The 17,816-nt window shown below is 39.5% G+C and overlaps 1 protein-coding gene across 1 annotated transcript in view; it reads right to left on the bottom strand.

Annotated features, from left to right (window-relative positions):
• Positions 1-17,816, bottom strand: part of LOC121300355 (transmembrane protein 132C-like) — a 113,693-nt gene that overhangs the window by 65,243 nt on the left and 30,634 nt on the right. The window contains exon 2 of the mRNA XM_041228916.1: positions 16,244-17,135. Coding sequence (XP_041084850.1) covers positions 16,244-17,135 — 892 coding nt within the window. The remainder of the gene's footprint in view (positions 1-16,243; positions 17,136-17,816) is intronic.

Raw genomic sequence — 17,816 nt, 5'->3', positions numbered from 1 at the left:
AAAATTAGAGTACGTTATCTTAACAATACAGTTAATGAGAAAATTCAAATGCTCCAAAAAAATTACAAAGCAGTCTGTCCTCAAATTAGGACAAAGGCACTTAATTGGTTAAGGACATGTCTGTAGTGATGTCTTTATTACTTATGCAGTATTTAGCAAGGCCATACAGTTGAAGAAATGTATACAACTGGAGTAAAATAAAGGAATACAATTTTTACAATATTTTAATTAATTAAATGTTGCATAAGTCCAGTTTGTCTAGCGCTTTTGAAATCTTTACAAAAACAATTTCTTGCTCATATTTTGCAATATGTATGCTTTTCATGTTGAATACCATGTTACTTGAGACAAAAAAAAAACTACTGTAATAAATACATAAAAATTATATATAATTTATAAGCATATAATATATAATATATAAGCACAGAGGAAGCAACTTGACTTTAGCTGTCAAACCAGTCAGATCCAGACAACTGTGATTGTAAAGCAAAGTGCCCTCATCACCCCCAGAACAAGCCCAGCAAGAGTACACATATTGATGTCAAACACTGCAAGTCATCAGGAGACAGTATTCCTTTTAATCTATACAATTTAAATATAGTTATCTTCACAGAAAACTGCAGTGCTCCTTACATTAATCGCAGATACATAGACCCATATAACAGCAGACAATATCACTGACCCTGTGAGAGTCTACAGTAGATCACTTAAAAGAAAACTGAAAAGGAAATTCAAAGCTATTTCATTTCTTTTACAATACATTGGCACCAGAATAGATTCAGTCAGCTCCTGGATTTAGGCTTTAAACATACTGTGCTTGATTGGCCTAGTTCGCCATACATGCCTCCCCATTTAAAGCGTCAATATTTACTTATAATTGACTCCAGTGATAATAAGATACAACCCCAAGATGGCAAAGCAGCCTAGTTATAATACATTGTAAATTATCTAAACAGTGGCGGATCTAAATGTTTTTTTTGTCTTCAAGGGATGATTTATAGACACGCTTCTTAACATTACTATATAAAACAAAACTGCTTTGTTTAGATTATTGGTCCGAATAGAAAAGAAAGGCCCAGATGGTAGGGATTCACCTGTTTAAATGTTATAGAAACTGCTGTTGATCCTGCGCCCTATAGCTTGGAGGTCGCCAGTTCGAATCCATGTCACTGCTGACTGTGGCTGGGAGTTCCCAGTGGGCGGCTGGGGAATTCTTAAGAACATAAGAAAGTTTACAAACGAGAGGAGGCCATTCGGCCCATCTTGCTCGTTTGGTTGTTAGTAGCTTATTGATCCCAAAATCTCATCAAGCAGCTTCTTGAAGGATCCCAGGGTGTCAGCTTCAACAACATTACTGGGGAGTTGATTCCAGACCCTCACAATTCTCTGTGTAAAAAAGTGTCTCCTATTTTCTGTTCTGAATGCCCCTTTTTCTAAACTCCATTTGTGACCCCTGGTCCTTGTTTCTTTTTTCAGGCTGAAAAAGTCCCTTGGGTCGACACTGTCAATACCTTTTAGAATTTGGAATGCTTGAATTAGGTCGCCATGTAGTCTTCTTTGTTCAAGACTGAACAAATTCAATTCTTTTAGCCTGTCTGCATATGACATGCCTTTTAAGCCCGGAATAATTCTGGTCGCTCTTCTTTGCACTCTTTCTAGAGCAGCAATATCTTTTTTATAGCGAGGTGACCAGAACTGCACACAATATTCAAGATGAGGTCTTACTAGTGCATTGTACAGTTTTAACATTACTTCCCTTGATTTAAATTCAACACTTTTCACAATGTATCCGAGCATCTTGTTAGCCTTTTTTATAGCTTCCCCACATTGTCTAGATGAAGACATGTTTGAGTCAACAAAAACTCCTAGGTCTTTTTCATAGATTCCTTCTCCAATTTCAGTATCTCCCATATGATATTTATAATGTACATTTTTATTTCCTGCGTGCAGTACCTTACACTTTTCTCTATTAAATGTCATTTGCCATGTGTCTGCCCAGTTCTGAATCTTGTCTAGATCATTTTGAATGACCTTTGCTGCTGCAACAGTGTTTGCCACTCCTCCTACTTTTGTGTCGTCTGCAAATTTAACAAGTTTGCTTACTATACCAGAATCTAAATCATTAATGTAGATTAGGAATAGCAGAGGACCTAATATTGATCCCTGTGGTACACCGCTGGTTACCACACTCCATTCTGAGGTTTTTCCTCTAATCAGTACTTTCTGTTTTCTACATGTTAACCACTCCCTAATCCATGTACATGTGTTTCCTTGAATCCCAACTGCGTTCAGTTTGAGAATTAATCTTTTGTGCGGGACTTTGTCAAAAGCTTTCTGGAAATCTAAATAAACCATGTCATATGCTTTGCAATTATCCATTATCGATGTTGCATCTCAAAAAAAATCAAGCAGGTTAGTTAGACACGATCTCCCTTTCCTAAAACCATGCTGACTGTCTCCCAGGACCCTGTTACCATATAGGTAATTTTCCATTTTGGATCTTATTATAGTTTCCATAAGTTTGCATATAATAGAAGTCAGGCTTACTGGTCTGTAGTTACCTGGTTCAGTTTTGTTTCCCTTTTTGTGGATCGGTATTACGTTTGCAATTTTCCAGTCTGTCGGTACCACCCCTGTGTCAAGAGACTGCTGCATGATCTTGGTTAGCGGTTTGTAAATTACTTCTTTCATTTCTTTGAGTACTACTGGGAGGATCTCATTCGGCCCAGGGGATTTGTTTATTTTAAGAGCTCCTAGTCCCTTTAACACTTCTGCCTCAGTTATGCTAAAGTTATTTAAAACTGGATAGGAACTGGATGACATGTGGGGCATGTTGTCCGTATCTTCCTTTATAAAAACTTGTGAAAAGTAATCATTTAATATATTTGCTATTTTTTTTTCTTCATCTACGATTTTGCCATTTGTATCTCTTAAACATTTAACCTCCTCTTTGAATGTTCGCTTGCTGTTGTAATATTGGAAAAACATTTTGGAATTGGTTTTAGCTCCCTTAGCAATGTTCATTTCTATTTCTCTCTTGGCCTTTCTAACTTCCTTTTTGACTTGCGTTTGCAGTTCTGTGTACTCTTTCTGCGTACTTTCTTTTTGGTCCTTTTTTAATGCTCTGTAAAGTGCCTTTTTTCGCTGAATATTTTTTTTAATTGATCTATTAAACCATTTTGGCAATTTAGTTTTACATTTAGATTTGTCTACTTTAGGGATATAATTGTTTTGAGCCTCTTGGCTCACCGCACATCAGCAACCCCTGTGGTTGGCTGGGTGCCTGCAGATCTGTGTGCAACTCAGAACTGCGTGACTACTCTGACACTGTAGTTCTGTAGTGGCTTCACGGCGGGCTTGCAGTGCGAAAAAAATGAATGGCTGATGGCACGCTAGTGCGAGGGTTCCAGCGGTGAGCCGGGTTGAATAATTGGGCATTCCAAGTTGGGAAAAATAATTGGAGATCCCAAAAAAAAAACAAAAAAAAAAAACTGTTGCTGAAATGTGTGAAAAAAAGCCATGCAAAGTGGCTGAATTGCACTGCACAAAACAGCTTGCTAATAGATATTGTAGCAGCCTAGAGGGAAAAGACTGTCCTCAAATAACTGCTTCTGTATATTACAGAACAGACCATCTCAAATACAGAATGACCTGTACTGTTGTGAATATTGATGCCAGTGCATGATTTGCTCAAATCCTGATTCAATAATACTCTGATATATAAATAATTAGTTCATGTTTGGAGACACCTGCAGCAATTGATCCTGGATACCAGTGTAAACCTCCACTTTCCTACAGGATCCGCTACCACAGAGCTGTTTTATGTCGGTGCCTTGGAAATGGGAACAAAGGGTTTTTATTGAGAGAGGTGTCTGGTCGGTCTAGTCTCTTTGGAGCTGTCTCTGCTCTGAAACAATGGGGGCTTCGTTACTATTTGACCTTGTGAAAGGTGATAATAGCTCAGTATCTGGGCTGAAAGCTAGTATTGCAGTCCACTATACTATAGTACTGTGTGAATTACCTCTTTTAAGCTGTAGTCATTGTGTCATTGTGTCAAGCATATAACCAACCAGATGCTTCCTCTATTTGACTGACATGACCTACAGCCAGTGACATGTATTGGCCCAGAATATGCTGCTAAAGAGAAACAATGAAATTAAGTGTATTATTGCCAGTGCAAATGTGCAACTAGGGCTCTATTTAATCATTTAAATGCCACCGTTTTTTAGATCTTCTAAAGAGGGGCCCCGGTGTGTCCTGACTGATCTATATAATGTTGTTTGGACTTCATGTTTGGTTTTGTATTTGCGTTTTCAGCCATACTGAAGTAAACAAAATCAATGTAGTCCCGTATTGCACATCTGATCTAAAGGGAGGTGACAGAGATTGAAATAGCGACGCCTGAGTCCAATCACTGGCTAACGGAAGAGGCTCCCTTGCCCCAAGCTCACAGATGCGTCGTTTGCTGATCGACAAAATTTGGTCAGCATCTCCTTAAACCCTTTCAAGACCAGTGCGAGTTGCAATCTCTAGGCTGCCATGTGCCTTTGCAATGGGAATTCTTCTTTGATGGTGGTGGAAGGAAAGGGAGGGATGTTCTGCAGCCTGCCATGAAATATGGATGGCTTGAGCAGAATGTAAAGAGAGAGGGTTTATCCTGACAGCCCTTGACATTGTAAATACCCAGAGCTTCTTCATTCATTCCAAACAGATCAACAGGTCAGGCAAATATTTAGGACTCATACTTGTTAAGCACTTTAAAATTAAGGTAATTTGCACGTCCATCTGTTGCAAAGGGAAGCCAATTTAATTCACTGTAAACGCAACTATTCCCACATACTGTTGAACAAGAAAACAAACCAACCATATGCTCTAATTGACAGCAAGATGCACAAAACTCACATCCACGTTTGTTGCTCGGGTGTTTATTTCTAAATAGATTAATTTTTTTAGCACTATAAACATCAAAGGACATTAATATCATTTTTGCACCGTTTTAATGAGTTACCACAGGTCTAGGGACGTAAACTCATCCACCTTACAAAAAATGTAAAGTGACAAAATAGGATAGTACCAAAATAGGGTAGTATAGTTTACTAAAACCTGAACCATGGCAAACTTTGTAAAGGTGTACACAATGGGTTACTTCAGTGAATGCAATGGTGCCATGCTAGTGTTCATGCCAAGCCCTGCTGACTCTCTCACAAAGCTGCCGGAAGGTCACAAAGGCTGGCTTTCTGGATAGGAGAACACAATTAAAAGCCCTTGCTCTCACATTCATAAGTAAACTTTTACAGGTAGCTGAAACCAACCCTGCAATTCTGTCCAAACTCGGGGGCACTGTTTGTCAATCTTTGACACCGCTAAAGTGATTTCATACCTAGGGGTTATTTCTTCTGGTATAATTTCCTGCTTTTCTTCCTGGGCAGAATTTAAACAGTTTACAACTCCCTGAACTGAACAGAAGCTATTTTATTTGCTTTCTTAGGGAATAATTGGATATGCAGATCTTCAGTATGCTTTGCTTCCAAAGAATATGTCCATGGTGTGCAACAGCATACAGCAGACCATTGGAAATAAAGATTGCACTTAAATGAAATGGGAACTAAAAACCAGAAAGTCATTAAATGGTAGATAGAACACAGATGTGGATATGACTCATTTAAAACCAGGACAACTATTTAACACAGAAAACTGCCTGACCTGGGTTACCCTGGACTCACTGTGTTTTTACTCTTTATTGTTTTATCTCATTGGCTACATTTTTATTTATTTTATTTTAAAAGGTCTAAAGTACTGGCACCAACTCTAGAGTCACCTCCTGCCCCTGGTGTGCTCCTGTCAATTTGAGCTTGCTCAGACAGCCATCTCCTGTGATCAGCAGAGAGTGTGATGGATGGCAGGGGCCGGTCTGCAAACAAGGTTCTTCAAAGGCTGTCAGCCCGGCTCCAACTGCCCATTCCTCTTCCATTTACCCTGCGCTCAACCCTGACGCCTCCCTGCATATACTGCCATTTCCCAGTCATTTATGAATCCTTAACCTTTTCCCTGAGCGGGAGGCTTCTTTCAGAAAAGAACTCCAACGTGTCGAGGGAAGAACCTGTTTCTCTATCCAAGGGAAGAGCCAGCACTCATTTAGTCTACTCTTTTCACACCTGAGTGGGAACACTCAGTTACAACAGCAACACATTTTGCATTATACCACAAATCTGTATTATCAATAGTAGCCTATAAGCCAAATCCATACTGTCCATTTTTATTTAAGTTAGTCAGGGGAGCAGTGGTAAATTGTGCACAATTACAAACCACCTGCACATTAACAGAATAGGTGTGTTTCCTATTTCTATACAGATGTTCAGAATGAGCTGGAGGGTTAGTGGTACAATCTATTGCTCCCTGGTTTTAGAGAAAAATAGATATTTTGCTGTTTGCCTCAAAAATGCATTGAGCACAACTGGCAATGCACGAGAAAAGGCGAACTGGGAAATGCCAGCAAAAACTGTAACTGTTTAAAACATGCTTTCAAAAGTTTTTGCAAAACAGATGCAACTGTAAGTGTCGCAATTGTCTGCAGTTTCCGTACATCTCATTATAATATCTGAGAACCCTGCTCTCCACCCCCTTTTTGAAAATGTATGCAGGAACGCCCATAACTACATACTCATCTGAGATTGAACTGCAAAGAAAAACTGCTTGCGCAAAGCATTCCTTAAAAATTCACTTGCCTGTTTAGTACATTTCACCTATGACTTCCGATTCGTTTGCAACTGGTTTGCGACTGTTTTGACAGCAAACCTACTCCTTAGTATTACAGGCCACCCAGGTGTGTTTACAAGAAACACATTTCTTTACCTGGTCTGTACCGCAGTAGTATATCATTAAACATAATCCTGATCGTTTTGATATTACTTGTATTCACACACAGTGGTTCATTAAATCACCTGGGGAATGCATTTCTCAACTTTCTCAAGTGACACACAACCCCCGTCAACAATGATGATTGCTTGAACACCCCCATAACTTACACTACTCAACCAGGAATCATATTTCACTACACGATTGAACACAATTATGGGAGACTGCAGCTTTAAATCAAATCACAGATTATAATCTAAAAGGTAAAATTGAGATTAACTTCAGACATTATTGAAGTAGTATTGAAATGCCCAAGAAACAAACAAGTTATTTATTGTGAGGCATCAATTTGTTCAGCTTGCTCAGTGTCTAAACTATCTGGTCATAAATAAAACCATTTAGCCACACTGCCTCTTTATCTTCAGTTCTATTTTATAGACAATATATATATATATATATGGAATCTGATGAAATCTGATAAAAAACACAATCAAAAGCCTTTGGGTGCTTGAGCCAAGCTTCTGTTCTGAAACGACTCAAAACTACAGTACAGAACCCCCACTGCCCACTCTCAGCCAAAGCTTGAAGCCAAACTTGAAAATGACATTAACTCAAGCCAGTGCCAGCAGAGAAAATGGGATGAAGGCACTGGAGGAAAGAGAAATTAATTCTCAGACAAGGAGCAGCAATCCATCTGAGCAGAAGCAGTCCCTGTTGATTTTGCCTTCCTAACCCGGAGGGGTGCTAGAACCAATGCAATGCTCACTGTGAAATTCCCACTGAAGATTAGCAACTTTGCACAGCCAAGACAGAAACCTGCACTCCCCTGACTGCATGACTCAGACTGTATACCACATGGCTGTGCTGTTACCAGGTGAACCACTCTCAATTACCCATCTATAACTTAAAAAATATAAAGAAAAACAAAGAACCCTACCTACCTAAACGTTATTACATGCGAGTTGTAGAACATTAAGATTGGAACAAAACAAACAAAAAACTGCATAACAGGTGTCAGATTTAGTCAGTTGCACTGGCATACTGGTGCTACAGAAATTCAATAAAAGGCCAAATTAGATTTTAACGTACTGGCTGATATGAAGTGGTATCTGTGGAAACCAGCAAACTAAATAATTAAGGTAGCATATAGTAAACAAAATAAAAACATCCTTGGCAAATTGACTTGACAAAAATTCTACATTAATACCTACACTGTAGACAGCAGCAGTGAAGTTTCAGTAATTCTGCAATTAAGGTTTGAGGTTTGTTTGACATGTCATGTTATACCGAATCCTAAAAATAGTAATCCTGAGCTTGCATGCAAATTTACAAGCTTACAAAAACAGATCCTGACTATGAGCTCCTCTCAAGATTGCAGCTCTTGCAATGACATTAAAAATCCAGCTATTCTCAATCCGAGAATTATGCCCTGCTGTGAAGAAATATTTCACTAAGCTTGTAACTGCCAAGCCTGTACCCCCTTTCTCATGGTAAAGCACTTCCTGACATGTCTTTGCTTAACTTGGTGTAGTTAATATTCCGCCTTAGTTGCCACACCGTAAAATAGATTCATGCTGCCCAATTAGGTTTTGCTTCCCTTCTGCTTGCTCTATGCTTTTTTATTCTTTTAAAGTTTTTGTGATTATTGCTAGAGAGAAGACAGGTACAGTGACAGTGCTCTTAATGTCAGCATTTTTTCCTTACATAAGAAATGAAACTCTGGAACTATAGGCATTTTCATGAGAAACCTTTTGCAGAGAAGAGTGCTTAGCAAACCCACACCATCCTCATGCACTTTCAAGTCCAAGTCCTATTGATTGAAGTCCAGGCTGTTTCATATTTAACGATTTTCAATGGGGCTTTGAAGAGGACTTATATTGACTAGCCTCGTCTGGGACTGGTGGTCACCGTAGTGGACGATATTCAAAGTATCTTCAATATCTTTAACCCGGGATTAGACTGCAGTTGTAGTTGGTGCTATATCCAAGATACAACTCCAATCCTAACAAAAATATCCAGGTTTATAAAGCAAATGTGACAATTATTCTCCTGGGTTTAATTCTGTCAGTGGCACAGAAAACAGAACACTCTGTGCGTCAGCCAAGTTGGGAGGCTTTCCAAATAGATAAGGACCCTATTAACAATCAAATACAATGCTGCTGCTTTCTGCCAGCACTTTGCAAGCTAGCCGCTGCTGTGCCACAGACAGTTGGGGACTGAATAACTTTTACTGCTTGAAGAAGACTGGAATACTTATATTTTTACCCTGTCAGATGTATTTCTTTATTTCTTTATTTTTGGACAAAAAAAATAAAATCTGTAATGTTATTGTGCTATGCTTCTGTCAGTTAAAATACCAGCACCAAACAGCTTACCTGAGTAACCATTAGTTGAAATGAAATTAAACAACATTTGTTTATGAATTTCAAAATGGCATTTACTGTATGTTCACTTCATATGAATATTCCAATTAACAAGGCAGAGCATACACGTTTTCTCCCAGCGCATGTGGTAACCGCCAAGACACTCGGGATCTGGAGATTCAAGACGTTAAATCGCCATGTACAACTTGATTTCCCAGATGTAAAACCTTTATTTTTTTTCACTTAAGTAAAAAATAAATAAATACAAAACACATACAAAAGGATAAACTGACTCAAACCGATCGGCCAGCGAGGCGTTTAATTCCTTTAGCGAAGCTTGAGTTGGAAGTCTCCAGTATGGCTCTGTAATCAGTAATTTGTACTGCCTTATCCATCTTGATTGAAGCAGGATGTTACTAAAGATCTTCCAGGGATGTCTTTCTTAAGAAGCTAATAATCAATCATGTTGGCACTAGACCACTCAGCTGAAAACCTCTAACCTCTAACACTAAAAGACAGTGAGAAAAGGCCAACGTGCCTCTAAGCAATGCATAAGATGTCCTCTTCTAGCATTACTAGCTGCAGAAGCCACAATAAAAGGTATATCTTTGAGCTGCAGTGGTCAGGCAGGTCTCTGTATTTGAAAGGGGTGACTGCAGAAGACAAGTAGATGGAACGAGACACAAAGCGAAAATAAGTACCATTTCACTGACCCATTGCCCCCTTCAATTTGTTTTTCAGACCTGTTTTTAAACATTTAGTTGTAAATTCTGCGTTACATCTACAAAGAAATTAAGTCAAGCTGATAAAACGCCTCAACAAAAAATGTTTGTCTACTTGACCTACTTTCTTAAAATATTCTACTTTTATTTGACTTGGGTTGTACTGAAAGGCTAAATGACTTCTAATGCGTAAATTCATCTGAAGGTTTAAGGGAGAACATACTGCAGAGGCTGCTGAAGTAAGTATTGAAAAGGAAAAATGCAAAAACATGATTTGCTTTGTTGGTTTCAGTGTTTTATAACTGAGCATCAACTCATTGTAAAGGACCAAGCTTTCAAAGCCTAAGCCTGTCATTACACTCAATGAATCATCAGTAAGTTTAACTGGACAGCTACAGGGACCCTGGAAATAAAAAAAGCATTAAGCACAATAATGGAACTTATAGCACTAAAATGCCATCAGGGAAGAATGGAATGGTGCATGTGAAGCCATACCTGGCTTCTGTCAAGTGTTTTTATCAGCAAGCATTTTGAGTGACTGAACGACCAGAACGGTCAAAGAAACAAGCTGCAGTATTGGGAATGCTGCCTTTTATAAAAAAAAACATCAGACAGCAGTAGCTCAGGACTGACTGAGAGGTATGGAAAGAAGCCCAGATGCCAAGATATGCTATTACATAGTACGGGCAAGAGAACTGAGGGGATGAATAAAAACAAGAGCCTTGTAAACACCAGCACTAAGAGGAACAGTGTGGCAGCGGATCAGAACACTCAACAGCCAGCAAGACAGAGGGCTGCAAACTGCATACAACTGATTAGAGCTCTGCTCAAAAAAAGAACAAATGATTGTGTCTGTGACTGGCTATCGAGTGCAATGTGTTTCTAAAGAGTAATTAATCCAAGGTGTCTGTAAATTCACTTGAGACAAAGGGGATTGATTAAAGCAAACAAGGTTTATTTCCCAGAGTTTGCTCTGATCGAGCTAAAGCACAACATACAGCAGAACATCAATCACAACATCTCCAACACTAGTGTCAAAACTCCCAATTCAACATTAAAAAAAATAAACTCACATCCAGCACTCCCAAGTACACAGAGTCGTGCACACACAGGAAGCAGCCCCTCCTGCCAGACTGAACAGGCTTGCTCTCACATACACACACTCACGAGAACGCACACACAGACATGCACGCATGCGCACACATGCACCCACTGACACACACACAGACACGCATGCACGCACCCATTGACACACACACACACCGACACGCATGCAAGCACACACAAACACACAGCTTCAAACAAATAAGTGAACATCAGAGCAAAACAAATACCAGCACCTCATGCCTTTGTCTGAATATGCATCTCCATTATCAACCTGTAACCTGCACATTCAGACGCTTCCCTCTTATACTGCGCACAGCTTGGTTTGGGAACTGTTTTTATATTTACTGTTTTAATAGCTGACTCATAAAATCCCTGCAGTTTGTAGGTAACTTTGCTTATTTAAGCCTTCACTACATCTACATATTATCTTAAGACAGAACTGAAGTCTCGAGTGCCTGAGTATCCAATTACTATCAAAACTTCAAACAAGTTTTTCTTTGTTTTAAAAACTGGGACCACCTCAAGTACTTTCACTGATGGTTTCAATTGACAATTTACAATGAAAAATGATGTAGTGTTGTTAGTTGGACCAGCATTGCCTGCTGAAAACTAGAACATCAACCATATCTGAACTGTTCAGAACCAGCACTGACTGCAGCTGTCATTTAAAATAAGAATTGAAACAGAAAATGATCGTGGTAAAGAGCAGCACATGGACTGCTCTTAAGCTGAAGTCATCATTGACACCCAGGGTGACAGGCTGCCTGCACGACCTGTATCCCATCACCACTCAGTCTCACACGCACTGTTTTCTCACAATGAAAAAGGTGCCAGGCTTCTTGCAGCCTCTAAGTAACTCATTGTTTTCACAGCCACCTGCTACTTTATCATCACTTCCTTCTTTAAATTTGAAAGTCAGCATCCATTGGTTAACATGAGGCACACTCTCTGCATTGACAGCCATTATAGCAGCTAATGAACTGGGTGATGCATCGATCTGCAACAGTGCAACTTTGCTTTTTTGTGGATTACAATATGCCTGAGTGACCTTGACTGATGCTGAAGCAGATTCTTTTTATTTTGTTATGACAAATCCTGTTCAATCCCTCAACACTTTACAATTTTTAGGCTTGGGCAGAATATCATATTACCATAGATTTTTGTCCATATTTTAATCTGGCCTTTGCAATTAAGCTTGTGTTAAATAATTTTTTTCATGAGTAAAGGACTACATAGTGGTGCCTAAAAGTATTGACACCCACCAATCCACCACAGGCATTATTCTCCCACACACCCTCCAGCCCCAGCCATGCTTTGACAACGTTGCACAAACTATGAATATGTGCAGTTGTTTTTGTCATTGTGGATATCAGCAGTTTGTTGGAGTAAAACTCTTTTGTGGTAAATGTGTTTGCTGGTAATAGCATCCCAAATTTTAAAACAAGTAGTCTTGCACTACAATGAAAAACAAATGAGGCAGACAAACACACAGGCACTGACTGGCCTAGATACTGTAATTGGACACATTCTGTAGTGGCTGTAAACACAGGGCTTGTGAAATAGAAATATTAGGAACAACTACAATCTATAAGAAATAAATATATATATACCGCTACTATAAGTACCATTACTTTGCCATAATCTGTAATGTGTTAACAATCAAGTTTGAAGCTAACCAATGCGGACGGATCATGTTTTGGTTTCATGGCAGGTGCTGAGGAACATCATTTTAAGCTTTGTTTACTCCACGTCCTTCAGACAATGGTTCATTTTAAATATGCAGCTGAGTTTTCTTTTCATGTCATTTGCATGGAAAATGCTTAATTGGGAAGCCTAGTTAATTATCAACAATTTGTAAAGATCCTGTTTACGGGTTTTTCAGTGATTACCAAAAGCAAATTAATGATAATGACTTGGGATTAGTCGTATTTGCATACTCATTCTCGATGCTTAGTGTTGCTTTTTTTTACTATTTTAACAGTGATTGATTGATTTACTGGTACTGTACTTACTATTTTATTTCAATGCTTGTGAAACAAAAACCTTTAGATCACTAATAACAAGTGTTCTACTGTGATTAATAATAAGTCCTCATTTCAAATAAATAATTCATCATTTCATTTAGAAAATACAAAAAAGACAATACAAATCATAGGTTCTTTAATTACATCTTTTTATGTTTTCCTTCAACTCTAAATGACATCTATTTTCAAAATGCACATCCATGAAACTTGGATATGTAACTTAAAAGGTGAACTTTCAACACAACATAATAAGGGAACGTGGAAAAATCCAGCCTAGTGTTACTAGCGCTAACGGTATGAAAATGTATTTTAAAGCCTGGCTACCATTTTAAATGCTTATGGTGGTCCACACTCTTCTCGAGCATGCAATGGATCTTCTCAATGAAAAGTGAGTGACCCTGGACTCTTCTCTCCTGCGGTATGATCTACGCTCACAGCATATACAATAACTTATTGTCACAAGACAGAATTTGTCCCTGGCTCTTTCTCAGCATTTCACTAACTTGTATCTTTCTGCCTGATTGTATGCCAGTCATGCTTCCCCTCTTATTCATATGGGTTACCAAACAATAGGTTACCAAACAGTGCTGTGTATTTCTGTGTTTTATATTGGTGGTGCAGCAAATTTATTCATATGAGGTGAAGCACAAAGAATTAATATTCTGCCTGTGAAGGAGGGTGAATTGCAATTGAATATTGCACCACAGTCAGTGTGGCTCAGACTTAAACTAAAAACTGAACAGTTCCTTTTTTAAAATAGGTCAATTCAATTGATCTATGCAGTGGTGAAACTACACACTGCCAATGCTTAAATCATTAAATGAAGGGACTTTGTGAAAACCAGCATCTTTCACAGTGTGTATTTTTGTCTTTAAATGAATAGCCCCCAAGCTCTTGAAACAATATCCACTGCTGTAAAGTGCTGTTAAATATGAACTTAGTTAAAATCTGCCATTCTTTTTCTGAAAAGCTCAATTGCTGTACCCCAGCTCCGGAAGTATACATGTGGGAAGATGTCTTTCTCTGCCCTTCCAACCCTCATTTTGCTTCACTTAAGGAAATTAGATGGAAATTAAGTTAAATATGGATACAACAATAAAGTGCACAGAAAGGATCCCTTCCATTTCAGCTTTCAATACTGGAGCAAATGAGAACATGGGACATGCTCTTATCACCCAGCTACAAGCGGGAGGGCGCAATCGCTGACTGCTCCATATCAGTCGGATTCAGCTGCCAGGCAAACATATTGATCCAGGGGCTGTTCAGCACAGCAAATTCGAAATCTCTGAAGCTGCAGAAGTTTTCAATTTTACTTAAATGGGGGGGGGGGGGGGGGGGGGGGGGGGGGGGGGGGGGGGGGGGGGGGGGGGTAATGGGGGGGATGAAAACTGCTAACCTTAATTAAGGTCTTTAATGCTACACTTGCAAACTCACTGCAAGTGATATTTCTATGTTAAATTTCACATGGAAGCAGACTTGCTTTGGGAGATTATAATGCATGCAGGGCAACGTTCATAAAAGTTAGGCAGTCTAGCACAGTGCCTCCCTTAAGTGTGAATGAGACAGGGGGCTGGTGAAGAAGCCTGCTGCATCGCCTATAGCAGCTTATAACAAACTGCTTAGTAGCCTACTAAAAAGCCAGTTTATATGAGTGTTTTGCAGTTACAGATTGTGTACCTTTATACAAAATGTGGTTTAAGGGTTATGAATAATAGTTCTTGACACAATTTCTTACAGAGTACCTTAAAAACAGATGCATCCTGTCAGAGGACGGTTATTGAAATCCTTGTCAAGACACTAGGCTTGATTCAATACTTGGGCACCAAAAAACTTCTACATCTAAATCTCAAATCTGATAACACTACGCAATACAGTACAAAGTCTGACCCACAGGTAATTTAACTAGATTACTTCTGCTTAAAACTCAAATAAAGGTATCTTTGTTTTTTTACCAGGCTTTGTACAGTTTTGAGAGGCCACCACATACGTGTTCAGCAGTTAAAAGATTATTGTTTTGATTTGTGTATCAGTTATCCTCAGCTGTATGTTCACAATAACACAGCCCAGATTACTGACACTGAGATCTGGATGTATTACGGTATGTTGTAATGTAAGTAGTGAAATTGTTTCAATCAATTAGTCACCAAAACTGTGAATTTTAAACACAGCCTCATCCTCATTAATTATTCCTCAGCGTTGCTTTAGGTGAATATGACACGTTTAATATAACTGAATAACTTCAAAACAGTTTGAGCTGCAACGCTTCATCAGCTGTTCAGCTGTCCATCATTGCAGTTGGAGTGTCAGAGCGAATACTGAAGACTTCTTCAGCTGCAGCCTTACAATTAGCAAATGGCTCCAAAAAAGATGCTTGAAAGCTGTCTCTGAGTTATCCCTGTAAAGAAAAGACCTGAAGAATTCAGATCTGGTGACAGTGGTGGGAAAACCAAGACCACCACCATATCAGAACGGACAGCTACATAACAAGAGGCAGATACATGTCAAACCTCTCTATCTGCAGAAACTTGTCAAGAGGAAATAATACAGTGTCTATTTACTTAAAACAATTTCTTAATTTACATATGCTAATGCAGATAAATTAGCATGACCCCTAGTTGTAGCATCTCTTAAGGCATATACATATTTCCCCTGCTGTGATCAATCCAACAGTCATTAAGCTAATGGGATGCATTTTAATTAATTAAACCCTCATTTGCATTGCATGTTAAATGATCTGAATCACTTAGTCTCATCTGCAGATTTTAATTGGGATGCAGAGCTCAATGAATCAGAAGATTTCTCTCAAATCATGATTTACAGTGTAAGAGTAGATTAGAAGTGTAGGATAGTTAACATTGGTATAGTATTTTTCTGTTTGTTTTCAGTTTGAAATGCAGGTTTAATGCTCTTAGGAGTATGGCTGCATGTGTGAAATGAAGTGGAAATTACTCTTAGGGTCCTTTTTAAAACAAATTTCAGACCTGTGCAAACTTGGCTGTAGGCTGACAAGCTATAAAGTCACAAGCCGGTGATAGCTTGCCATTGCATTTGTTCAAGCTGGTGAGAACATGTGAAGTTCATCTTGATAATGTTGACATTGACACCACTCGTTACCACCTCATGTATTTCCCTTGTCTCCCATGAAAAGTGCAGCAAATGCATAGCAACCTACCTCAGGGTAAACATCTCCACGCTTGTAATGCTGGTGGTAGAAACATAGGCAGTAACAATATCCCTTTGTTTGACAGGTTTAGATGGCACCAGGATCAAAATGTTATTATCCAGTTTCAGCTCTGACAGCTTGGGGGATCCTGGGGTCTGGTACAGGCGGACGCTACCAATCCTCTGCATGGGGGAGGTGGTGGACGGGCCAAAGGCTTTGTCGTGGTCTGACCGGATAGAGTTCCCCTTTCTAAAGTCGTCAGAGGAACATTCCCCATTCTCGGCGGACTGGACCACATAGTAGAGTTCCACGGGGGCCCCTTCTGATTGGTCCAAAGTTTTCTGTCGGCCCGGAACCACGCTGGGTGGGCTAAACCAACTCGAAAGGGGCTCCAGATCGGCCACACAAAGCCCAAGATCCCCCTTGAGCTTACAGGTGCCCCGGACTTCCTGCGTCTCCCGGAAAGCGAACATTTTCACGCAGGGCAGCTTGTCTATGGTACTGTAATCATCCCAGTCTCTCCCCGCAATGTAAAACAAAACTTGCACCTTAGGCCAGCTGAAGTAAACCTTCTCTCTGATGATGTAGGTCTGCACCTTCCAGTTGAAGGTGAACATGCTGGATGCAACGAAAGCATGGGGGCTCTGTAGAAGGTCCTGAGGAACAGGTTGCTCCGCCGAGAAGGGCCCATAGCTTGCGGTGAACGTGGGAATCTGCCTGGCCTGGTAGATAAAGAAGGGCTCCGTGCGAGACTGTAAACTGTTGTTCCTCATGATATCCTGATTGGCTTCTTTAAGGAAAAAGGCTGACTCTGCGTTGAGGATTTGATAGTTGACAGGCAGATATGTCGGGACAGTGGTGACCCTTTGCATTCCATCTGGCAGCCCTCGACTCTCCACCACTGGAACAGAAAGGAAAGCAGAAGTTACTAGTGTTGCATTACACTGGAAATCAATTACTAAGAGGTGATTAAACAGCAAGCATATGATAAAGTAAGCCAAATTCATGTTCAACAGCACTGGAAATCCAGTGCTGTACCAAGGTACCATATCGGTATGCTACTGTATCAGAACTAAATCTCTCCACTGTTTGTGTTGTGGTCTGTTAATGGTTAATGTTGTTTTTTTTCAGGGTAATGTACTTACAGTAAAATGGTATCCACTAGTAATTTTCACTGGTGCTGAACTAACCAGATTTATTACAGTGTTTGCTTCATGGTACTGTGTGTACCATGAAACTTTTGGGGATTTTTAGATGATGAGCCCCTGTCAGCACATTGATTTCACGTCACACCCTGATGGTGGGGCTGAGAGAGTGATTTATTGCCTGCCGACGTCAGGCTGTCAAAGAAATATGAAAACAATCCTTGCCCTTTTGCTTCTCCCTTCTCAACTCCCTAGTGACAGATATTTCTCTATTCAACCGTGGAACTGACGGGAGAATAGTGCAAATGTTTTGACAGTCAGAAACAAATATTGATTTAATCTGGTACCCAGATATTTAAGTTAATCATTATTTTTAAGACCAGCAAACAATATCTGAATTGAGTTACGTCATCTTGGTGGTTCAAGCTGCTTCAACA

The sequence above is a fragment of the Polyodon spathula genome, chromosome 25 (genome assembly GCF_017654505.1).
Source record: "Polyodon spathula isolate WHYD16114869_AA chromosome 25, ASM1765450v1, whole genome shotgun sequence".
Lineage (NCBI taxonomy): Eukaryota > Metazoa > Chordata > Actinopteri > Acipenseriformes > Polyodontidae > Polyodon > Polyodon spathula.
This window is presented reverse-complemented; position numbering and strand designations above follow the sequence as displayed.